We start from the raw sequence: 27201 nt of genomic DNA, 5'->3' as shown, positions 1-27201 counted from the left end.
TTTTGAATTCTTCCAAGAGAACAACCTCACGTAGGTTATCAAAATCCTGATCCACTTTCAGGGACCTGTACCACCTATCAAACATCATTTCTTTTTCACGAGCAAACTCAACATGTGTCTGGCCTGGTTTGCGGTACGAATTTCTGAACTTGTGTCTGTACGCCTCTGGCACCAACTCATAAGCATTCAACACTGCTTTCTTGACTGTAGCATAGTCACGTGATTGCTCTTCAGAGAGAGATGAGTACACATCGGCTGCTTTGCCGACAAACACACTTTGAAGGAGCAAGGGCCAAAATTCCTGTGGCCAGTTCAAACTGTTAGCCACCTTCTCAAATGACACAAAATATGCATCAACTCTGTTTTCTTCAAACTTTGGCACCAATCGAATGTTCTTTGCCAAATCAAATTCAGGGGGAGCCCTTTCACGATTTCCAACAGTCTGTGCATGAGTCAATTCCATCTCACGCAACTTCATTTGCTGCTCCATTTCGAATTTCCTCATTTCCATTTGTTCTTTCTCCCTCTCTCTTTCTAATCTCATCTTCTCTTTCTCCATTTCCATTTCTTTCTCCTTCATTTGCAATTTAGCAAGCTCAAGCCGTGTCTGATCTGAAATTTGAGCTTGATCAGGAGTATGAGTTTCTTCTTTGAGCTCCATGTGACCAGCTACTAAGTCGAGAATCTCTGCCTTTCTAGCATCCTGTGGAACATCAACATTTAAATGCTGTGCAACAGCGGTCAAATCACATTTGCGTAACCTTTGCAAATCTTTGAGCGACAAATCTGTCCTCTGAACAAATGCCTGAACATCCATTGTACTGATTGACATTGTCACACTGTAATACACACAATATACAATTGAACAATCAACTCAACCGGTATTTTGTCTGTACCAATATTCTGGATTCCGGAACGTTCCAAATTCTAAGTTTTTGGCTTTAAATTCACTTCTCGAACACAAGCCCCCAATTTTGTTACGACCAAAATCACTCTGAGAATGATCGCACAAAAGAAACAATCAACTGATGTTCAGGCGGTTTATTAACAGTGATATTGTGGGTACAGACTGGTAATCGGCGTCATATCAGTACAACAATGATCAATAGAAACAATTACAAATCGGTAATGGAATCACTTACATGCGTCCAAACTATCACAAAGTCGCTACAGTTCCCTGATAGTGTCCAGATACGATGTTCGATGCACAAATGAATGATCCGGGATGCACCGATGAATGATACCTCCAACGTAAATCCAGAGGCACAGGTTACGATAGTCCACGGTATAGATCCGGGGTAAAATCCACGATATACGTCCACGGCGAAACGTGCAGAGTCCAAACGTTGTGACGACCACGTCCAGTTGATGCGTTGAATGATGATTCACTTTATATTGTCCAGCTATGAACCCAGCCCGTCACAGCTTTGCCGTAGCAATGTCCGTTGACATTAAAATATGGAGTCCAATGAAGGCACATTAATTCTCTGCAGACAAAATGTCTCCCAGGCCTTATCTCCACAAACATAACAGGTCAGCAGGTAACACAGGACTGACTATAACAAGTCGCTTCAAAGCCAGAAGTGACGTAACTCTCAGAGCAGAGGTGTTAGGTACTCTGCCTACTGCAGAATTTCTCTGGCTTATATACTATCCATTCACCCCCTTCTAGCACATTCTATAACTCTCTCCAACCTACTAGCCAGTCTAAGTTCCAGGAAACCTGGATGACTCACTGCCTAACTATGTACAAAACATCATTGCCAAGAATAACTACCAATCACATTGGGCTACAGGGACAGTGCCTCACTCAGCCAAATATGTTAGCACTTCCCAGAACTTTCTGGAATGGGTGAAATCATTCTAGATTGAGTGAGCTATAATGTATTTCCTGTTACATGCATGTACTGTATAGCTACATTGTATACCACCTAGAAAATTCTCCACTGATCTGGTCAGCCTGTATGTACTATATCTATACCATGTAGAATGTTCTCCATGAATCTGGTCAACCTGTGTACATACACATTAAAACAACCATGTATGCAGTACATCATACATTATATATGTACGTAACTACTAATGTGTACATTTGTGACAATACCCATGAATTTTGTTGTGGCTACCATTGAAAACTGAATAAGGACAATTTGTGTATCACTTGCAACAACAACAAAAAATCGTTTTACTCTTCTTCTTTTTTTTGATATCACAACCGTTTCAAATTGGATCTTCATCAAATTAACTTTGAATTCCTCTAGTCTTAGAATTGTATGCTCTTTAGTAATTCATATTATTGGTTTCCAGTCATCTCATAAAATGTTGAAAACTGAATCCCCATTTCTAAAAAAAAACTATACCATCCCTTTAATGCTGATTTTCATAAGTGTATTTTGCCATCTTCCCCTCCCCTTTCTGAAAATTGTTCAGTCAAGTACATGTATTGTTTCAAGTGTCTATAACTCAAAAAGTATCTACAAAGTTGGGATGCTTTCTTCAGGATGATTGACCATTTGTGTACTGAGAGACCTTCCCAGCTAGCTACATGCATTTACATGCAATATATATGAGGATGTCCCATACGTAACGCATTTGTCCCATACAAAACATTATTTCAATGCCTAATAAAAAATATTTCTTTTACTATTTTTTCTTTTTTCTATGGTATTTAGTTTCTCTAAACATTAAATTAGAACTTTCCAAAAGGGCATTCAAATAACCTTAGCAATTTCAGAAAAAACCTAAAAAAATGACCTCATTTTGTTACGTATGGGACATCTCATGATAGGACACGAGCTGATTCGCATAATCATTTGCATAATCCCTAAATTTTCATACCAAGTTAAGCTATTTGATGAACTCCTTATGTCCACATATTAATCAAATGTCATTTGCTTTCCTTTGAATAAATATGAATTTTTATAAGTGTCCCATACGTAACGCTGTGTTTTACACTTATGCAAATGAAGCCCTTGAAATTTGCATAAATTTACATAATATCATTTTTTCCTCCATGGAAATCAAAACTTCAACTCATAAGCTTCAAAATGATACCAAATATGTCAATATTGAGCAAAGATGAAATTTTGCCTTCTGAGGGGACCTTATCTTGGACTTGCCCAATACTAGAGAAGTTTATCATTGGATTTGTTAGAAGACTCTTTATACTCAAGTTTCATATATCTCACAGCTGGGTCAAAAGATATATATCGTCGCTGGGGTGATAAGACCTTGCATCTGCAATTTTGGTGAAAATGAGTTTTTTGGATTAATGATAAAATAATGGGTTAAGTGATGTCCTGTCCAAATCCCAACTGTCCTACTCCAAAAATGAAGCCACCACGGCATGCCAAAGGAAAAGCTATCCCATTCGCCACAGTGCTTTGGCCGCCATGTTTTTTGGCCTCTCCTGAACATTTGACATTTTGTAGATACGAGGTCTTATCGCCCCAGCGACGATATGATTTTTTTTTTTTTTTTTCATATAAAATGTAGCTAGAGTTCAGTAAAATACTACATCTTGTTCTGACGGTCTAATTTTTCTTGCTGGGTGAAACACAACATTAAAGGTCATGTTTACCTTTGGGAGCAGTGATTTTAAAAATGTTCAAGATATCACTTTTGATGCATACATGTAGGTCAGTTGTTTCACAAAACATCATACCATACAAAATTTCCGATATAAAACCTAAAACATCAGGAGATATCACTATTTTTCTCATTAAAACGTAACTGTAGACGGTTTAGTCTTGAAACATTTTCATTATAATAACTATTGTTCATATTTTGTATATTTAATGATACTTAACATAAATTATACTGGTTCAAATTTTTAAAATGGTTGTTTCTATCCCTATTAAAAACTCACATTTTAGAACTATTTTGAAGCAGTAATGCTGGGTTGTTGTTCCATCTGCAAATGGTAAATTATGCCTTTAAACTCAAGACTGCAGCATGGTCGTTCTTGTAATTATTCAGCCAAGTTACAGTATAAACTTGAGCATATGACACATTACACAAAGGGCGTGATGGCATACATTTTATTGTATCACATACACACAACATCATGGTGGTGTCATGAAAAATGAACTGGGATTTGCCTTGAATGGTTCACCAATCATCCAATGCAGACTGGCAATTCTTCAGGAGTTTATTGGAAGCTACAGGAGTACATTGTTATTACACTGAGTATCACACTGTTTCAGTCAACCAGTCATTTTTCCTGTGCACTATTAGAGGACAAGTTCACCTTCATAGACATGTGGGTTGGGTGAATGTAGCAATATTAGTAGAACACATCAGTGAGAGTTTGAGGAAAATTGGACAATCCGTTCCAAAGTTATGAATTTTTGAAGTTTCTGCTCAGTCACGGCTGGATGAAAACACTACTATAGCTTGTGATGTCACATGTGTACAACCATATAAAGAAAGAATAAAGAAAATTCAACATATTTCCATTTTTCTCGCATAGCAACAGAACACTCGACTTCTCTCTTTCAGAAGGCTGGGGGAATAATATTACCCTTAACATACGTCAGTAACAAGTCAAAGAAATGTGCACTTTATTCAAAAAGTAAAGTTTTGTGAAATTCTCTTTTTATTTTCCTGATATCGTTGTACGCATCTGACATCATACACTGTATGTAGTAGTCTTGTCATCCAGCAGTGACTGCGCAGATACTTAAAAAATTCATAACATTTGAATGGATTGTCCGATTTTCCTCAAACTTTCACTGATGTGTTCAACTAATATTGCTGCATTCTCTCAATCCTTACGTATATGAAGGTAGACTTGTCCTTTAAAGTATCAAAGGGGCTGTGCAGAGTACCTGCACCCTTGTGACACAAAGCAAACGGTACGAAATCTTCACGGCTAGAATTTTTGCGTGACACTCGTGGAGCTCAGTTTGGCGGCTTATTATTTCAGAATGCATTGTGTAAACCCTTCCCAGCATGCTACACACACAGGGGCTTGAAAGAAGGTATTTTTCCCCCTGCACCTTTCAGACATTCCCAGTCCGTGCGGGGTGCTATCATCCTGTGTACTACCTCAAATGCTCCGGCAGCCAGCAGACGAATCAAACTGCCAGCACCGAGAGCTGAGTGTGGGACTTGAGGTTTTCCTGCTCTCTCCATGTTGAGGAAAGTCCACTTCCTTTTCATGGGGTCAGAGCCTTGTGCTACAACACTCTTGAAGGTAAAAGCCCTCACTGACAATGCCTAATAATTCTCATTAAAAAGATATATCATTTGACAATGGCATTCATCGGGCTAGACACTAACTTTTTTTCTTTGCTGCCCTATCTTTGGTAGCCCAATTGGGCCACTAAAATCTTTAACACGTTGAAGACGAGTCCCGAGAATAAGAGCAGTTGTCTACATGGGAAATGCGTGTTATAGCCAAATCAGTCAGTCCTCAGTGGGTTAAATATGAAACTTTGGTGATTTGAGAAAAAACAGATGCGGTGGCCCGAAATAAAAGAAAACATAACAATCGACTTTGAATCTCAGTTCCCCAATCAGGCCAACAAAAAAAAAAGATAGCCTTTTTTGGAAGTTTCGTGGCCCAACATCATCAACACTGCAAATGTCAAGCCTTGATTAGTTGACACTAAAGTGTTCATTCATAGCAAGACCTATCTTTTCCATCAACTTTGTGAATGATGTATGACACATTGTTGGAGTCGAGTACCTTTGAATGTTTCTGCAGATTAATGGCGCTATATAAATGCTGTTTCTTCATCATCATCATCATCACAGAAAAACCATAATAAATAAACTTAAGTTATGAACCCCGCCATCACACATAATATACTAAGACATTTTCATTCATGCATATATCATGCATATACAGGAATACTATAGACTTAGCCAGTCACTGTAATCTTCGTTTACTTTATTTTTTCAAGGGCATCACAACAAAACTCGATTACAATGAAGATCGTTGTCTAGCGATATGTCCTAAAATCATCTTGTACCTCATTCCTAAATTGGTGGGAAGGCTAGAGCAAGCAAGGATGACAACTCATTATCATGCAGCCACATGGTGCACGGGTGCACTTCATTCACTCAGTGGTATACGACGTAGGAAGATCAGAGCTGGGGTTTGCTCTACACCACATCCAACCGTGTGGCTGTTGTCATGGCAACTTGTCCCAATCACTGGGCAGTCACAGGCTTGCGCTCATTAGTGTTTATTGTTTACGAAGATCGGCGCTCTCATCGCAGGAATGCTTCATCGTATATACCATGTGGCACGCTTTAATTCCGTGAGATATTATGCATGCAGCAAAATGTCATGGCAGACCACTTTGGCTCGGTATCTTGGCTTGCTGTGCACATTGCACATGATTCATTCACGGAAACTGCTATTTGAGCGCTTCATCTGAACAAAAAGATTCTGAGGTTTTGCTAAATTTAGAGCATGCCAAGGAATGACTTTCCTGAAGAGTTTTCTTGAAAATCTTTTGCCCGCTTGTTTTCTTTCTTTCTGCTATTTTTTTTCCCTTTACTCTTTCCTACAAACCTATGCTTACTAGTGTATCATTGTTTCTGTTGGTCTATTACAGCATATATCAGGATCGGTACAGAAGCAGTAAACCTATAAAGAAAAAAAAAAATATATATATATATGTATATTCCCATTCCTTGTGGTGAGACATGAAAAATACCAACAGGTGTATGATCCGAAGGAAAGTATCTATTTTAAGCATTTTTTTTTTGTATACATGTCAAAAGCCTCATGAGTGTGTGTGCGTACCAAAATAGGGCGAGTCACGTGACCAAACAGGAATTTACACTGGTGAGAGATGAACAAGCCTTCAGACTGGAAAAATAAAGAGAACATAAAGCTGTTAAAAAAACAACAACTAGCAGTTGAAAAAAAGGAAAGGAAAACATGCTGCAGAGTTATTGTTGTTTTTTGTTTTGTTTCATTTTTGTTGTTGTTGTTCTCTTTTTTTTTTTTTGGGGGGGGGGGGGAGGTGAATTACTGACTTTTCAGGCAGTTGCCAGACAACTTCTAACAAGAGCCCTGAATGTAATGGAAACCCATATTTTTCAGCTGCCGATGTAAACACCCCTGCTCTTTAATTTCATAGCTCATTTTTTGTATCGATAAAGTCATCTTCTAGCTATCAATTGAATATAAACAATGTTGAATCAACACTTTATAAGAGTTAAAGTAAAAGGTCAACTGGTCAACGTTTGAAGTTAGAATATGTCAAATCTGTTGTAAACTTCTAAAAGATAAAAAGTGATGGTGCCACTTTGTAATTTATGCTGAAAAGTTCATATCGTACCTGTTCAAAGAGTCTTTTGTTTTTTTCAGAGCTTGTGCAAATTGAACAACAGTGAAGAAACAAAATGGAAGTCTACCTTTCATTCGAGTGCATGTGGCTCAAGAGCCCATTTTAATTGTAAAGAGAGCATGTACATGTAGGCATATTTGACTACTACATGTACTGACACATGCACAGTGAACGATGAATTACAGCACATCAACATTTACAGATATACAGACTGTAGCAATGACAAATGATTTACGATATCTCTGCTCAAGGTAAAAGCTGGATTTGGAGTTTGTGATACTGGTCTCTTCCACCAATATCTACAGTAGCCTGTGTACAATGTATCTGTTTCATGACATACAATGTAAGGACTATAAAGGCTGAATACAGTACCGGTATTCCAGTACAGAAGCAGGTCGGCTTGACATTTACACATCAAAACCAGGGAGATAGTGTACATGTATTCCTCATACATGTACAATGTACAGCTTTCACTGAGAGACTGGTAAAGTGATATGTCATATGCCATGGAGCAAGGAATACAATTCCCAAATCAGGCAGGTTTTTGTATGATATTCAGATTTCTCCTGGACTTGAAAATATACCTAAAAGTTTTAGGGAGCTTCCTGCAAAATCAGGGAGACTTGAATGGCAGCTATGACAAAGTTGCAAAACTTTACTGTTTTTTTTTTTTTGGTCAACAATTTTTCTGCTGCACATGCTTGTACAAGTATATAAATATTTCAGCTGTTAATTCCTCAATTCTAAAGGGAATTTCCCCTTGTACTGATGATCATCCACATTTTTCTCTGAGAATAGCTGATATGTTTGTTTGTTTTTTGTTGTTGTTTTTTTTGCATCCATATCCATATAGAACACCTACAGTGTACATGGTATGCAATGCCTACAGGAAAAAGAAAATTATCCTTGGCATTAATCATGCAGAGAAATGCAGTTCTTTAGTCCTTCTGGCTGAACTTGCAATTGTAGACTCTTTGGAAGTCACAGCCTTTTGAAATTCATCTACTGTTGTATCTTTGTGCGGGCAGTACGTACACAAAATGTATTTAAGCACCATCAATATCATACAATGTAGTCTGCTCTGGGAGCCTTGGGGAATCATTTGTGCAATTGTAGAATTGAAATTACACCAAAACTTCATGTTCTGATTTTATAAGAAGTCTGTCAGTGGTAAACCCTGACCAAAGTACAACTTACTCAAGACGTAAAAGGAGTGTGTGGGTGGTTGGCATTGGAGAAACTACCGTAGTGCGATGTATCAAAACTTGCAAGTTTAAATGGATGGTTTTGAAGGTCCGTATAATAATACAAACTTTTATATTGCACAAGACAACCTTTGTCTGTTCATAACCCTCTGGTCTGGCTGTTTGCCCATCATTATCGTGAAAAACGATCCTCTATTGTTTTGCTTCGTTTTGTTTGTTTTAAAACATGCTGTATAAATCTTGCTGTGCGATGCAACATTCAAAGCCTATCCACTATCCACAAGTTCTATTCTTCAAGCGCCAAGTGCGTTGCATCATTGCAAATTCCCCCCCCCCCCCCCCCATCAAGTGATGTTATCAGCAAGATGAAATCTCACTCGAATGACATCAATGCCCACGGCCATGTCTGCAAAGTAGGAAATTACTCATTTGTAGAGAAATCCTGAGAGTGAGTGCGAGAGAGGGAAAAAATGATAGAAAAAAAAAACTTGCCCAAGGATTGGATTCTATCTAGGTACATCAAGGTGCTGCATGCGAGAGGGCGACTATACAGTAGCTGCATGTACACTCAGTAGAATGTACATACAGTATTCTAACACAAACAAATGTTGCCTCAAGACCTGTGTATAATTTTCCCCATAAAGACATTCACCGTCTGGCACAAATGGGTCATTTTGCAAATTTGGCGCAGACGCGAGGCTTTCAGATTCAATAATGATGAGCATAACTGGAGATTAGAGTTGACTGGTGGAGATAGAGCCTGCTTCTTTATTAATGGTACAGAGTTTGTGGTGGGGCGTCCTGTTGTCAAAATGCATTTGGATTAATGGAATACTTATGAGGAAGTCTGGAGGTAATTTCCCAGCATCATAAGAATTAAAGATCTCTTGATTAGGATTAACAAACTCTCCATCTTACATGTACTTCTGGAAATTTTAAGCAAACCATGACGGAAGCTAGCACTGGTTCAAATGGTTGATTATCAGTCTCGTATGATTTTCATCATGGAAAACTGAAATCAATTCCAACAAATATATTTTTGCTGTAGTCTATATTATATGATACACACACTATCATGAATACATGAATGCAAACATACAATGTATGTAGAGTATGTGAATGGGACTAATATTGTATTATGAGTACACTGATCAATATACACAATTTATAAAAATTACAATTTGTGAAGTGATCGTTCACACAGAGAAATGTCTTCCCTTTGAAAAAAGAAGAAGAAATAACCACAAAATTTGACATTAAGAGCACATGTGACCTCTGGAATGTAAGTTCATGTCATACAAACAAACCTAGTAAGTGTCTTCTAAAAATGTATATTTATATACAATCGAGAGTAATCGCACTTCAACGGGAATATCAAACATATTTTGAATGAAAACATTGCTATTTATGAGAGCAGCTTTCTATTGGCAATCTGAGCAGACTCACATAAACATTAAAGGACAAGTTCACCTTCATAGACATGTGGATTGAGTGAATGCAGCAATATCAATAGAACACATCAGCAAGATTTTGAGGAAAATCGGACCATCCGTTTAAAAGTTATGAATTTTTGAAGTTTCTGCTCAGTCACGGCTGGATGAGAAGACTACTGCAGCTTGTGATGTCACACGTGTACAACGATATAAAGAAAATGTAAAGAAAATTCAAGATTTTTTTACTTTTCTCGCATCAGGAACACTTGACTTCCCTCTTTCAGAAGGCAGGGGGAATAATATTACCCTAAACATACGTCAGTAGCAAGTGGAGGATATGTGCACTTTTTTCAAAAAGTAAATTTTTGTGAAATTCTCTTTATACATGTACTTTCCTTATATCGTTGTACGCATGTGACATCATACACTCAAGTAGTCTTCTCATCCAGCAGTGACTGTGCAGATACTTTAATAAAAATTCATAACTTTTGAACAGATTGTCCGATTTTCCCCAAACTTTCATTGATGTGTTCTATTGCTGCATTCACTCAATCCACATGTCTATGACGGTGGACTTTTCCTTTATGAGTGTCATTTACAGACATTTTCAGTGGGAAATTCGAAGTCAAACATGAAATCTACAACCCTGCAATGAAATGAATGCAATCAAGATCAGAATAAGATTTTTAAAGATAGTGTGACAACCTGCACAGTGTCAGTATTAAAAAACTAAAATAAAAAATGCTCACATGGTGTCGTTTAAAAAAAAAAAAAAGCCAAATGGTAGTCACATGGCCTTTATATTTCCCCAAGACTACTCTTGAATGACTTGTAATACATTGATTCTCATGAATGCCCATCAATAATAGAAACTACCGTAAATTGATATAAAGAACGTCATACAAGAATGCATAAAATTCAAATGAAATCACACTTTGATATCAACAGCAAGTATTGGATTCAATACAAGACAATACCAGGGCCCACTTTCACACACACACACACACACACACAACAAAACAAAACAAAACAAAACAAAACAAAACAAAACAAAACAAAACAAAACAAAACAAAACAAAACAAAACAAAACAAAACAAAACAAAACAAAACAAAACAAAACAAAACAAAACAAAACAAAACAAAACAAAACAAAACAAAACAAAACAAATTGTTAATCACTTCTGTGTAGTAAACGCAAGTTTTGATACTATAGATGATAGAGCGTCAGACCATTTAAAGATATCAATTCTGATTTTAAACTGTCATCTGCTTGCAATATTCCAGAAAGTGGCTGTGTCGTAAATTCTAGACCTGCCCATAAGACGGGTACGTAGCTTTCAATAAAATGTATTATGCATTCAAGATACACAGTTCTGTCACAGAAGTGAATACAAAAAGTCGCAATAAGCTCTGCCTCCCAAAACATGTTTCAGTTCTAAGACATTTCAGTTAAAATGGCAAATATCTACACATATAGTGTACAATGTAGCCTACAATGTATGTAATACTGAGCAAAACTCGATTGAAAAACACCTCTGCAACACAACTGGCAAAATGGTACTTTAGAAATATGATCAAAGAAACATGATTCTATATGTACGCTTTCAGACGAACAAAAGTAACATTTAGGTTCATCAGCATGAAACATGTTTCTGTACACTTTTTTTAATGGGTTCCATTGGCTGTTCAAAAGGACTTGTGTCCCTTGACCATGACGGGAAAATTGAATGCATGACCACATATAGATATACACACCTTGATGACATGGACTTACAAGTGGTCATCATCTTCCTGTTTTCTGTCTGCTATCACTCACGCTGTCACTGAGTTGTCCTTTACATCAGTAAATGTTTACACAACGTTCATAAAGTTATAAATTAGCTCACAGTTTCAATTTTCCATGATTAGTTCGTAGTTCAGCCCCATGTACTGTAGATGCACTCGAAAGTTAGCAATCGTAACTTCAGCTGTATTTAGTCGATGATTAGAACCACAAGATATCTCTTAGAGCTTACACGTTCTTATCCATGAGCCACAGGGGGGTCCCCACTCGTAGTTTAGCTTCATATGGACATGATAGATAAATGAACTTGAAAGTTAGTGTGACCTCTCTGTGAACCGTATTCCCCCTCAGCTTCAAGGTCAACCTTCAGTTCATTACTGTGTCATCACAAATGATTGGTTTAATGGCTAAAGCTGAATGTGTAGGCCTACATGTACATTGTAAATTTGTATGTACCAGTATTTCTTCCGGTTCTGCGGTTTAATCATCCAGCGGAACTCTCGCTTGAAAGTTCCGTCTCTCAGATTACAGTGTAGGTGCTGTGTAGACGCACATTGCATTTTAAAACTACTATTTAATCATCAAAGTTTAAAACTACAAGTTTAAGACTACTACAAGTGTTGTGTGAATGTAACTTAATGGGTTTTTTACATACATGTATTACTATTTGGAAGCGTTGTCCTGTTACCAAACGACCCCCAATACTTCATTCATGGCAGCAACAGTACACCAATCTGAAGTTAATGTCTCATCTCTATCGTGTCTAAATGGCTTTCAGATTGCAGCATATTTTCATCTCCAACGAGGTATAAAAGGTCGGAGGGAAATTAGCTTCCTGTCACATGCTTGTAATTTACGACCATGCATTTTCAAGCTTCTTCCCATGGAAACCAAGCCATGCTGCTTGTGGATACATGATCGGTGTAAAAGGTCACCAAACCAGGTTTGGGGGCACCGACACTAGCAGCACAAATTGGTTTAAATTAGAATCAACTTTATCTGGAGAGCACTGATGCTTCCGTAAACCAAATGTCAAACATACACGTTGTTGGACAATACGCTGCCCTAAAAGTGTATGCATGCAGGCAAGCTGTGTATTGTGTGTCGCATTGCTTGGCACTACTGCAGGGCTGCCAACCTCTGATAATCAAAAATCATACCAATGTACAGTAAAAAGAAAAAATGTTCTAAAGGCAAAGACTTGGTCAATTAAATAGATTCAAACATCAAACATTTTTCATTTAAAAACACATATTCTTATTCTCGCAGAAAATAGAATGTGTCAAAAGTCTTTAAAAAATACAAGTGGAAGCTCTGACACTGTTTAAATAGTGAATACCACTACAAATTGTCTTTTCTCACAATTTTTTTTTCTTCTAATTTTCATTCTGCTACAGGTTTCTGTAATATTTTTTCTGCTCCTCCCATGCCCCTCAAAAAAAAAAGTATTTGTCTACTATAGATAAAACAAAACAAGCACAAAGTATGAAAGCTGACAGAAAATTCAACTACTATTATTAAAGGGACTGCACAGTAATGGTTGAGGTAGGGATTCGTGTTTTGAACATTCCTAAGTGAGATAATGAAAAGCCTCTTATGAAATATGAAAGAGCATGTAATTCTAAGAAGGATTCAACATTTATTTGATGAAAATTGTTTTTCAAATGGCTGAGATATCAAAAAAAGTGCTAAGAATAAAAGGCGACATGCCCCAACTTTATCAGTATCTCTTTGTTTCACCTTGTGTTTGGATATCTCAGCCATTTCAAAACCGATTTTCATCGAATAAACTTTTGATACCCCTTAGAACTGCATGATCTTTGACATCTCATAGAGTGGTTTCTGAATATCTCACAAAACGTTAAAAGCTAAATCTTCACCTCGACCAGAACTGTACACACCCTTTAAATCAGGATACCAAATCCCAATCTCTGATCTGTAATAGGAGGATTCACAACATACAGTTTGTATGTAACTGTGGTGGTTAAGTCTTCAGAACATAAAATGAAAGATGGTCATGCGGTACAAATTGTATTTCTGCACTGGGTGTCACCATCAAGACTTCTGACATGGCGTGTTCGCCAGCTGTCTGACTAGCTGCCATTTGTTCAAGCACAACCAGAAAGACATGCTATGACTAAGACAGTGCACAGTATGTGGGGCTAATGGACGAAGAAGAAGACGAAAAGGCATGCAGTCTGTATTACAGCATACTCCTGTCAACAAATTTCTCAGTCCACTTCTATTATATTGTAGCTGTATGGCATTCATTGCTACAAACTGTATTGCGAAAAGATGACTCCAACACAAAATATGACAGAAACAAATGGTAGAACTACAAGAGAAATAGTGTACACTGTATGTGTTTAAACATGAAAGATAAATCTGAAAAGATTAAAAAAAAAACCCAGGATAATGTGTTACTGTATACTGGTGTGCTTTTAGGCACTCTCAACAAACAAACAAACACTGCGACAGTTTTGTGACATAACTTTGTTGACACTAATTAAAATGCAAATACTGTATATTGATATGACCACCTTTAATACACATATGACTAAACGTCACTCTGTTGTATGGAAAATTTATTTGCTATCCCGGAGATGAACTACTTGCATTGGCTGCATTGTAAACGGTCAATAAAAACATCGAAAGCAAAATATTTTCAGATGCCAAGCATCCCATATCCCATTTGCCAAAACAAGCAGGGTATCTGCGGCACACTGGATGGACTACAACCCGAACAGAACAATGTCAAACACTGTCGAATGACTGATTGTATCACATGGGCACAGAGTAGGCAAGTTCCTATGAGGAGGCAGGCAGTACAATGTAGTTGGTTTTGTATGCCTTCCAGAGGGCAATTCCAGCAGGGCATACTGTGGAAGCTCATTAGACTTTGAACTGGTATTTTACCTGTATGATGAAGCATGTCAATACATGAGCAGTTTGGACAGGGTTCTCACTGGCTTGTTATTTCTTTAAATAAAAAATGTCCTGTCATACAAGTATCTGCATGATTAACGATCTCCATTCCCCGCCCCTTTACAGTAAACTGCAGCTCAAGTATTTCTCAACAATCTGTTTTGTAATGAGTCTAAAAAATACATTATAGATTTGAAGAAAAAAAATCGGGACTATAATCTTCACTAATTCCTGAATATTCATTCAAATGTGCATAAAGCAATAAAGTCACCTACATTTCAATGTTTCTGGTGTGCAAATTTATGTTCTTGCTTTAACTCATAAACTGCGGCAGTACCAAACCGCAAGAATGTACCATTCATTCCCCGTACGTGTTTAATGTCTACAATAATCTAATTTCCTGTTGATTTAATGACAAAGCGCACACAAGTTAGTAACAATATGTGTGACACAGATGAATACTCACTAAATTTACAGGTACAGGTACACACAGGATGAAGATGACAGACAGGCTAATGGAATAAGCTTTCCACACTTTGAAATCCTTCCTTCAGTGTGTAAATATAACTGAAATAAAGCTATTTCTTCCGAGCCTCTCCCACGCTTCTCTGAAATTATTAGGAAACAAAAAGATCTGCTCAAAAGGAAATCTCACTGGAGTGAAAGTGCTGGATTGAATCAAGACCGACAACAAATAAAAAAAGAAGAGAAAATGTTTTAGTTGAGCGTACGCCATTTAATCTTTTTGATGTATTACATTGACAATTTCACTGTCAGTGTATAATATGGGCTGTCCGTACTGCAATTCAAAGCACATTTATGCCTCCCTGGCAAGGAGATGGATTGATCACAAAAGTTTGTTATAAATGCTATGGTATAGCACTTTTGGTGCCCTTTCAAACCACCAAAGGAAAAGGCAGTAAGGTTTTGTACTTATTTTTTATAGTTCAACAAGGAGTCATTTTCAAAGTTACATCATTCATCTGAAACAGGACCATTACTGTAAAAGTGGATATTTTTATGTGAGTAATTTTTCGCGCTGGGCTGGGTAAGATGCGTTTCGTGTGTTTTTAAATCCATGGAATCAAGACATTTGATAGATTGGTACATACATAGTACATGTACATGTATTACACATGTATGTATCAAAGCATAAATATTTGTGTGCTTTTATTTTTGCACTAGCTTCTGGTTGCACAAAATGTGTAAAAATTTCAACACTGCAAAAATGTCCACCTGTACAGTGCAGTGTAGTGCTGGGCAAGTCCAAGATAATGCGCGCGTTACGTATGGGACATTCAGAGACTTTTATGACCTGAAAAATAGTGTTAATGGCCTTTGATCATATTGAACTTCATCATGGTGATTGATATCTAGGAGAAGTATAAACATGTAAAAAATTGAGAAAAATGACCTTGACAATTATATTCTAGAAGAGAAAATATGTGCCGTTACGTATGGGACCAGAAAACTTTTGTTTTTTTGAACATTTTTTTCAACCTCAAAACTCTCTGAAAGTATTTCATTCTACAACTTGTAACTCACTGTGATGAAAGTCACAACACTCAAGATTATCACAGCTAAGTTTCATGTCATTAGGCAAAAAGTTCTAATTACAGGTTCTAATTAAAGACAGACATGACGTGTTACGTATGGGACAGTTACGTATGGGACAGTTTGTCCCCCATTCATTTAGTGTGTGAAGAACCATGTTTATGGGTATTTTGCATAATTATTGTAGTAAAATCAGTTGAAACTACTCAAATACTGATCCAGATTGTCAAGGAAACATTATTCCCCAAATATTCACCATCATAATCATATTCAATCATATTTTCATATTTTTATGACCAACCTGAGTATGCATGCCCTTTGTCCCCCATTCGTTTAGTGTGTGGAGAACCAAGTTTGTATGGGTATTTTGCAAAATAATTTTACAAAATACCCATAAACAAGTTTTTGCATAATCATTGAGGTAGAATCAGTTGAAATTACTCAAATGCTGTTCCAGATTGACAAGGGAACAATATTCCCCATATATTTACCATCATAATCATATTTAATCATATTCTATATTTTTTTTATGCCCAACCTGAGTATGTATGCCCTATTTTTATCAGGATAGTTACTACTGAAAAATTGAATAGTTTAAAGTGTTTACTTCCATTGATGAAGGGCAGTTTGCCATTTAGTTTCAATAAAAAATGACTTGACACAAGAAATAATAATTTTAATAAATAAGCAATACCAGCTGCGTGGAACCCCAGCGATCAAGTAGATATATGATGTCTGTCTAGCAGTGAGGTCATTGATTTGAGTCACACCTCAGTATGTATACCCATGAATTTTGTTGTGTGTACTATTGAAACTGAATAAGGACAATTTGTGTATCACTTGCAATAAAAAGGAATCATTTTACTTTATATATTTTTTTTTTGTATATATCACAATCATTTCAAATTGGATCTCCGTCACATAAACTTTGAATTCCTCTAGTCTTAGGATTGTATGCTCTTTAGTAATTCATATAATTGGTTTCCAATCATCTCATTAAATGTTGAAAACTGAATCCCCATTTCTACAAAAACTATACCATCCCTTTAATGCTGATATTTCATTTTGTATTTTGCCATTTTCCCCTCCCCCTTTCTGAAAATTGTTCAGTCAAGTGCATGCATTGTTTCAAGTGTCTAAAATTCATAAAGTAGATACAATATTGGGATGCTTTCTTCAGGATGATTTACCATTTGTGTACTGAGAGCCCTTCCCAGCTAGCTACATGCATTCACATGCAATATGTATGAGGATGTCCCATACGTAACGCATTTGTCCCATACGTAACATTATTTCAATGCCTAATAGAATATATTTCTTTTACTGTTTTTTCTTTTTTCTTTGGTATTTAATTTCTCTAAACAATAAATTAGAACTTTCCAAAAGGGCATTAAAATATCCTTAGCAATTTTAGAAAAAACCTAAAAAAAAGACCTCAATTTGTTACGTATGGGACATCTCATGATAGGACACGAGCTAATTTGCATAATCATTTGCATAATCCCTAAATTTTTATACCAAGTTAAACTATTTGATGAACTTCTTATGTCCACATATTAATCAAATATAATTTGCTTTCCTTTGAATTAATATGAATTTTTATAAATGTCCCATACGTAACGCTGTGTTTCACATTTATGCAAATGAAGCCCTTGAAATTTGCATAAACTTACGCAATATCATATTTTCCTCCATGGAAATCAAAACTTCAACTCATAAGCTTCAAAATGATACCAAACATGTCAATATTGAGCAAAGATGAAATTTTGCCTTCTGAGGGGACCTTATCTTGGACTTGCCCTGCTACATTTCTTTCACAATAATATAATCCATTAGCCCAAAAAGACAATCAGTGTACACATGTATGAAAACAAGGGGTGCCAAGCAAGTAAGATCACAATGGTGGTTCTAAAAAGCATCATACAGCGTAGCTCAATTAATCTAAAATTTGCTGTAAATTGTATTAGGACAAAAGGAATGACCTTTATGAGCAAGTGGTTTTTGTTTTCTTTCCTTTGACAAGATATTAGAGCATTCTCTATGGGGAGAAGCTACAGTACAAGCAAATGATAACAAGCTACTGCTGCATAGGTTCTGTGTGTATTACAACAATACCTTTGAAAAGGTCATATTGTATAGACCACGTATTAAATTTAAAAAAATACAAGAAAACAAGTAAAAGAAAGCCACAGTAATAACCTGTAAAATAGGGTCTACGTACTTTAACAAAACAATGTTCTGGTGATGGGATTGGTAATTTGATCATTTCTCTCTAAAACTCATCACTTCAAATGCCAAGTGACTACACTACCTAGTCCCATTCATACCAAATGACGTGGAGTAAGATGAGTTTCCATCGACTGCTTATTAACGTGTGATATTCCAATTGAGCGCCCTTGCTACAGTCACTGCAATTGACTTAAATCATCTGTGAGGCTATCGATTACAAAATGTATGCATCTTAACACATTGTGGACAGGCTGATTTTGCTATTACAACACACATTGCCCATAGACACCTGCCCGAGTATTCTCCGGACAAGTCTTCAAAGGGTTAATGGCAGACTACATTTGCACGTACATTACACTAAACTGGCATGGGATAGGGGCCTACTGTAACAGACACATACCTCCAGAGTTCAACACAACTTACAGACAGAGCCCTTGTATCTCCTTCATAGTACACAGCATAGAGCGGATCAGGTACCTGGTAAGCACCGATTTCATAAAATAATTCTGTTTCCATGACAAAGAGTTTTGGATGTCCTAGGAAAGCAGGCACATACACTCTATTGTAGCATCCTGTAGGTGTCTGTACACATACAATGTCAATGACATCGCTTTTTAGACCTACTTGTAGGCTGCCTACTCGGATTTTGGCAAAGCAGGCCCTGGTTTGCTCCATTCTCATGGCAACGGAATTCCCCCCTTTAATAAACAGAGCACACATTTGAATACCGCATTTGCACAGAAAAGAAGATGTGATTAGCGCAAAAAATGTGGACATGGTGAAACATTTCTCGGCGGCAGGTGGTCATGTCAGGTGGTTTGTTTATGATAGCAGGTGATGACCTTTGGTGATTAATTTCCGGGTCAGCGAAAAAGCTGCTTAGGAACTCAAAAACCCAGAGTAATAATACTGCAGCAAAGCCTCTGAAACCACCCTCTGTAGGTGGTTTCAGAACCTGATCGGATCAGATCACCTTTGACATCTGCCTGTTTTATACTGAACTAAAAGGCTGCTTGAGGAGGCTTCAGATCACAACTTTTGCTTTGATAGTACATAACAGGAGGTATTAACAGTTTTTGATACTAGTACATTTTCTGACTCTAGCTCCTTGACCTTCACTATACAAGGGCAGCCATAGTTATTTTCTTTTGTAGATTATTCAGCAGAGGAATATAATCGGTTCTCCACACACTCATAGTCATACTGGGTTGAGTTGTTTCACTTTAGAACTCTACTGAGAACAAGAATGCTTGACTTCAAGGCGCATGTTGGATATGATTAATTGGACTCTTTAGAGCCATTTATGTTTTAATATTCATTTGGATTTACATTACAAGTATCAAGATCTTCTTCCTGCCTAGTTATGTACAATGTAGAGGAAGAACCCTGAATCAATCAGCACAAAGAGTTTGTTCACAATGGGTTTAAATATTTAAGCCTAAGTTTGAAATCAAGATATTACTTTCACATTAAAAAAAAAAAAATTATTATTACTTTTTTTTTGCTGATCAGATAGGAACCAGTGTCAACCACCAGCTTGAATGGGGGGCATTTCATGAAGCGTTTTGTCAGATACTTTTTTTTAAATGTAAAATTTGCTTCAAAAGTTTCAGTGAGTGCCAATCAGATGCAAGGATTTCTGTACCTTATAAAAGTTTGTCAGAAAAAAAAAACAATTGGACAAAGTGCTTCATGCAATGCCCCACAGGTCTTTGTACAGAGTACACGCTATCGCACTACTGATTACGAGCAAAAAAATCACAGCAAAAACCTTGCGTAGAAAACAAAAAACGTGCTACAAAAGATGAACTGGCAGTCAACTCAGCAAACACAGACGTCCATACAATTTTTGCTCATCCATAGAGAACGGCTTTTCATGCACCTGCTTTGTCGGTCGTTGAATCATAGTGGCAGGGTGTATTTGACCTGTTTGACTGAGCTGAATTGGATGTAGAGTCTATGTTATATGCATGTAATAATCACCAAAACATACACTTGGGTCACTGTATATCACCATAATGATAACCATCTACTTTACATGGCAGCGCGCGTAACACAGCTTTCATGGCCCATAGAAACTTTGAAGTTTCATCTGTAACCAACTTTAATGAACACTAAGGACCATCGAAGACATGAGAGTATCATGAATATTAGTGCCAAGTTTCGACACGTCTACATACCGACTTTCTGTTCGATGACGGGCAACTTGCTTGGGTGTCGCTTCGTTGACTCAGATTTTGTCTTCGCGGGGCGATCGCTGTTGCTTGCGGACGACCTCCGCTGATCCCCCTCCTTCGTTTGATGCTGCCCCATGTTACATGGTCAGGCGGCTCACATGGGCATAAACTCACCTAGTTAATGGGGCGAGGAGAGAGCTTTTGGAAGCTTTGACACTATCCAATGCTGTAGCAACAATAACTCGTCCGATTATGCGAATTAAGAGCAGGTATTCATTGGTCTGGATATGGTTCATTCAATCAGGAAGTAGGTATCGCCATGTTTAGTCCGGATGACTATCGTTCAGCGAGGTGCGGCAGCAGTCGCAAGGCAAGGCAACTTATGTGCTGTGCAAAAGTGATGGCGCTGTTGAATATCGGGGAACAATACCAATGAGCTGATCTGTGAGAGAGGCATTTTGCAGAATCTTATTGGCTCTTTCGACCCCTTGTCGGGGTATGATAGTACAGAGATAGAAAAAAAAAAAAAAACATAATAACATAATATTAGTGAATACAATTCTTGTAGATTATACATAATAACACAAAGATATGTACACGTAGGCTTCTCAAAGATTTCATTTCATTTCAACATACTTCACTCCGGAGACTGTTCTTCCGCTGGCCCGTGCGGATAAAATACAACATAAAGATATATATTTTGGATTTTTTGGATTAAAAAAATCTATCCTCTAGTGATTGGTTGAAAGAGCTGCATGTGATTATAGGCATTTTCAGCTGTGTCACAATGTGGAATGTTTGACACAGCTATGGCGTACTTTCTGCAAAATGTCGTCACTATGACGAAATTATGCAAATACTATACAAATATACTTGATTAGCCCATATACAAGTTAGTACAGGATGTAACGACGAAGTGTCGCGCATTTATTCCGTTATTGGACTTCGTGAACAGATGTCGGTAACATACATAAGAAAGAGCAATATCGTGAACCACGTTTCACATAATTGAATCGGGAAGGAGATAATTTGGTAAAGCTATTCACAATAAAGTATCAAAGTGAGCGGTTACTAGTCAGGCTACTGTACTTTGCCCTGAAAGTTTCTTTTTAAACTACAGGCGCTAAGGTGACTAAAAAATAGTATTATGCCTATTCCATGGCCGGCGGAACACTTTTTGTGCATCATACAAAGGAATACATAAGGTGTTATAACTTTGGGCCCCCACACTTTTTTTTTTTTAAACCCTGAAGTTACGTAAGTGGCAATAAATAGAAATAGATGGAAATCTTGAAGTGTGAGCGCGGTAAGGTTATGTTTTTCCACTGCAGACCTTTTTTTTTTTTTTTTTTTTTAGCGGAAAAAAAGCTGGAAATGGAAGGGGAGAGATGAGCTGGGGACCTTTTTTGTTTGTTTTTGTTTTTTGTTTTGCTTGCAACCACAACTCGAAATTAGGCAGAATAGTAATTGTTGTATGTGTAAGAACAAAAATGTAAACAAGAGAATGGAAAAATGTGAGGCAAGAAGATAATTATGTGGTGGATGCGATGTTGTGGAGGAATCCTACACTGACCGTACGAAGCATTATGGAACGCCATTAAGGAAACAATACAAAATTCATTTCACTCCAGCCAATATTCATTTCACTTTTAACAAATACATTTCACTCACAAACATTGATTTTACTTTTTATAAAAATACATTTCACTTTTCACAATAATACATTTCACTTTTGAATTAAAATTCATTTCACTTTTCACAAAAATACATTTCACTTTTGAATTAAACTTCATCTCACTTTTCACAAAAATACATTTCACTTTTGAATTAAAATTCATTTCACTTTTCACAAAAATACATTTCACTTTTACATAAAGATTCATTTCACTTTTCACAAAAATACATTTCACTTTTACATAAAGATTCATTTCACTTTTCACAAAAATACATTTCACTTTTAAATACAAATTCATTTCACTCTTCACAAAAATACATTTCACTTTGGCGTACCATATCACTCAGACGAAACCATTTCACTGCGCTAAAACCATTTCACTCTGATAAAACCATTTCACTCTGATACAAAAAAATACGTTCCTCTTTTTTCCCGGCCAAAAGGTGGCGCCAGTCTGAGAGGAGTCACAGTGCCATGGCACTTTGTTAGCACTGAGCTGAGAGTAGCCGGCCAGCTGGCCGGCTGGCTATGCATGCAGTACCTAGATTTACTGAGTAGCCAGTCAGGCGGCAAGCCCGAAAAAACCCGTCTAGAATATCCAAGTCCTCGCACGCGAGTTGACCCCGCAAGTCATAGAGAGCGCGATTGGAGAATCGTTTCGAAATGCTCATATCTTGGTCACTGAATTACGTTTTCACATGATTTTTCTTTTATTTGATAGGTAAAGGTTAAAACTTGGATGCTATCTTGTTGATTTTTCCAAGAACGACATGAAAGATTATCAACTTCGTGGCTAACTAATTGCAGATGTTCCGGAAATAATGGATACAGATATTCTTCTAAAATTCTCCTAAAAGTCTTCTTTTTCATCGTAAGGCACCAACAAAAGTTATATCATGTAAAAGGAAATTTATTCAGCTTTCAGATGATACCTAAAAGTGTAATGTGATGATTTGTAGATGGGTCAGCAGCCAGCTGATATCATAGGGATGTCATTCCTTTTTTTCTCGGCACGAAATCGCGAAGTACTGTACTGTCCCACATATAGAAATTGACGTGTGCCCTCGATGCCTTTGTACGTGTGTGTTACTGTATGAGCGACCCCAGCGTAAATACACGTGGTCAGTTTCGAGCGTCTAGCTGTGATATACTGTACTTGTGTCTGTCATTAGACATTACGTACTAATAGTCTACAGCCTCTTGCTGGGCCTCCCTCTCTCTCTCTCTTTTTGATTATCAATGTCTTGTTCTTGTTATTCATAATACAATGTATGTTTGTTTTGTTTGCTTTTGTCCACCCTTCTGATTTCGTCAACAGGAAGTGTCTGATTCTCAGTTTCATTCTGCCATCAATCATTCACATCACTCTCTCTCAATTCAAAGTATCCAAAGCATCCACTCAAATACATTATAACCACTACTTATACCGTTCACTCCGCTAAAGTGAACACAGTTACATTATATCGAAATTCCGCTTACATTATCCACTTTTTTTTTACATGCTTGGTTATAACAACATTTTGATATAACAAAAGAAAGCTGTTGATCCCAAGGACTTCACTACATTACTTCACTCTATTACTATAGACCTACCCAACTAGGCAGAGAAATTTACATACATTATTGCACGTGCCATTCTCATCAATTAATAAAATACCTTTTTTTTTCATTAATAACAACAGAGAAAGGAGCACAATCCACAAGTTTTTTTTCTTTATAAATGTATATACATCTCCATATATATATATATATATATATATATATATATATATTTATTTATTACATGTACGTGTTGAAAGAACTACATTGCAGTTAAGTTTCAAGGTATCCACCAATCTTCATGACAATGTATCACACACATAACAAAAAAAAATAATACCTAAAGTAAGAGCTGCATAAGCAGTCTACAGTTTTATCTACTTTTTAGCAGTATAGTCAAATGCAGTTTTAGATCATTTTATTTTTTTTTATTTATAACTCTCATTTATTTATTCATCCATTTATTAATTATTTTTAATTTATTTTTTGGTGGTGGTATATTGGACTCAGTCTCCAGCCAAGTGGCATGTAAGAGACCTGCGAAAGGTACAACTGTCAGCGGTATTGTGAGTACATGTAGGAACGCAAGTAGGATCAGTCTGTCTTGACTACAACAGTGATGTACAGTGAACATTTCAAAAAAAAATTCTTCTGGTGAAGCTCAGTAATAAGACAAGAGCAAATGAATGTACCAGGTAGTTTGAACAATTACAGAGCTACATTGTATGGAGCAGATCTGTACAAATAAAATGCCGGCAAATTTTGACACTGGCAATAAACAAACTATACTGATACCGATGTTGCACAAACATGAAACAGTTGTGAATATGGCTTGAATGTTATGTAAGTGAATGAAATCAAGCAAGAATACCACAAATGTTTTGAGGCAATACTCTGTAAATTACATGCCATCTACACTTTTGGCAAGGTTTCACTCAAATGATACATGTACAGAGGTAACTTCATTAATAGTTCAAACTGCATGAATGTTTGAGGGTGTACAAATGCCCTTGAGTACTCTGAAGGCAGGTACACATACGTGTATCTACTATAGTATTCACATCGCCAAGGTTTCACACACATGAATAGAGGGTGACAGTAAACTGGCAGCTTCAAGAGCAATTTGAAGGTGTACATGTATACATATGAAGTGTACTTACTGGAAACAAAATGAAACATGTACAAAATATATAAACTTCATCGACAGTCCAAACAGCAGAGAATGTTTTGAAGGTGTACATATGCCCTTAAATACTTTGAAGGCAAGTACAATGTATCTATTGGTCACACTGCCAATGTTTCAAACACATGAACTGGCAGCTGCATCAACAATTCAGAAATGTACATACTACATATGAAGCAGGGGCGGATCCAGGAATTCCGTAAAGAGGGGACGCGTTTACAAAATTAAAGGGGGGCGCATGCACCCCTCCCCCCCATTTTTTTTCTTTTAATTTCTTTTGTTTAAACAAAAAATAAAGGGGGGCATGCGCCAGTTGCGGTCCTAACTGGATCCGCCAATGTATGAAGTACACTTACTGGAAACTAAACAGATAAAAAATTTAAAGTAACTTTAAAACATCAATATTACTGGAAATCGAAGCAGACAGATTAGATTTGGCCTTATAGCATCTTGCAAAACATCTATGTGAAGAAATCTTTCATTCCCAACTTTAGCATTGACTGTATATAATCTTATCTGAAATGTCAAAAGGCAAACTAATCATCCCAACATCTCTGTCAACTGAATACACATGTATCAGTACATGTACACAAGCAGTATCATACACATTTAAAATATCTGTGTGTCACTCTCTTCATGGTTATGACTGAGTGAATGATACAAATGTGTATTCGAACCCCTTACCAGTAACAACACTCGACAACCCTGGGGTAGACTACAGGCCAACATGAAACCCCCCAGGTGTTATAAAAATCTGCTCATCTTACCTTTCACAAGGTCCACAATTTTTCTTTACAGGTATCTAATAAGAGCATGCCTGTTCAATGCGAACATGTTCAAAATTTTGGTTGATTTGGGGGAAGTACTAATGTAATGTATCATCTATCTAAACTGTTGTGTCAAAATCTTCATCTTCCTTATCCCTTCTTGACTGTTCAATTCCTTTTGGTGACATACCTTGTGTATCTTCCTGATCGAACAGAATTCTTACATCTTTGAAACCTCTTCTGAAATGGGTCACAACCAAAATATTAGCAATAAAACATGCATACATGTGCTAACTAAACCTCTTATAGTGCTTCAGTGATGATGTACAAATTAAATTCATACCTTCAGCAACAAGACATGCCCCTGTCGAGTAATGGCTGTACGTCCAGATACTACTTCATACTGTACAATGTACTTGCTTCCATAACATTTATCAAGAATATCATGAAGGATAATATTTAGTTTAATCAGGGCTCATAATTCTGCCATCTGTACAAACTCCAAAGTAATTTAAATGCACATAATTTAACATATACTATCTTGCATAGTTCCACACATTGATGTATCTGTAATGGTCGAACTTCACATTTACTACAACTGTGCTTTTCAAAGAATATACATGTACATCCTCTTTACTAAAAATGTTACCGTAAAGATGAATGAAGTTGATATACAGTAACATACAGTAATATGTTACAATTGTATATCAACTTCATTCTTCCTATTGTATCATATCACATATTTAGCACCTTTCTGAGGTAGGTTATCATGATCACATACTGCTTTAGGTTTTTCAATGAAATGAAAAAGTTGACAGGTGTATTAATCAGTTGTTTCTATTCTTGTGAGGAAGTCACTCAGCGCTTGCAAAACAGCAGTGCTCTCCTTGATAAAAATCTGTCAGAGATTGAATGGTACGTGTGCATCCAAGAAAACAAAATACACTATAGAACTGACAGTGTAGATCTTCTCGTTTATGTCATGCAGATTTTCCTGGAGGCCACAGAGAAGAGAATCACCTTAAATATGCATGTTCCATCGGTGTGATGTCAGGTACTGGGGATACCTACATATACAATGTGACACAAATAGAGAAAATTAATCATAGATGATATTATAAACCATTATTGACAATAACATGTCCGAAAACATTATGTTGGAGTAAACCCCAATTCAAGCAGAGAGAAACTACAGACATGAACTGTACTATGGTAAACATATGAAGAGTCTGTTCGCAAAAACCGATAAGTCCATTTTTGAAGATTTTCAAGTACGGTCTCTGTCATAAAGAACAAAATAACACCTTTTAAATGAGATATTGGTCACTACATATGAAAGGGCATTTTTGAAGTTATGGTCAAAAGAAGCAAAAATTTTCTTCGTATTCTCTTTATTTTTCCTGACCTTTAATCGCAAATA

General features: G+C 36.8%; 1 protein-coding gene across 1 annotated transcript in view; it reads right to left on the bottom strand.

Moving 5' to 3' along the window:
* Positions 1-20923, bottom strand: part of LOC139743302 (uncharacterized) — a 124104-nt gene extending 103181 nt beyond the window's left edge. Inside the window, exon 1 of the mRNA XM_071653799.1 lies at positions 20621-20923. Coding sequence (XP_071509900.1) covers positions 20621-20753 — 133 coding nt within the window. The 5' untranslated portion in view covers positions 20754-20923. The remainder of the gene's footprint in view (positions 1-20620) is intronic.
* Between the last annotated feature and the right edge of the window lie 6278 nt (positions 20924-27201).

This window comes from Diadema antillarum, unplaced genomic scaffold, assembly GCF_040938485.1.
Source record: "Diadema antillarum isolate AM-2024a unplaced genomic scaffold, OU_Dant_1.0 scf00000033, whole genome shotgun sequence".
NCBI lineage: Eukaryota > Metazoa > Echinodermata > Echinoidea > Diadematoida > Diadematidae > Diadema > Diadema antillarum.
Note: the sequence above shows the minus strand (reverse complement) of the source record. Positions and strands in the feature narration are given on the sequence as shown.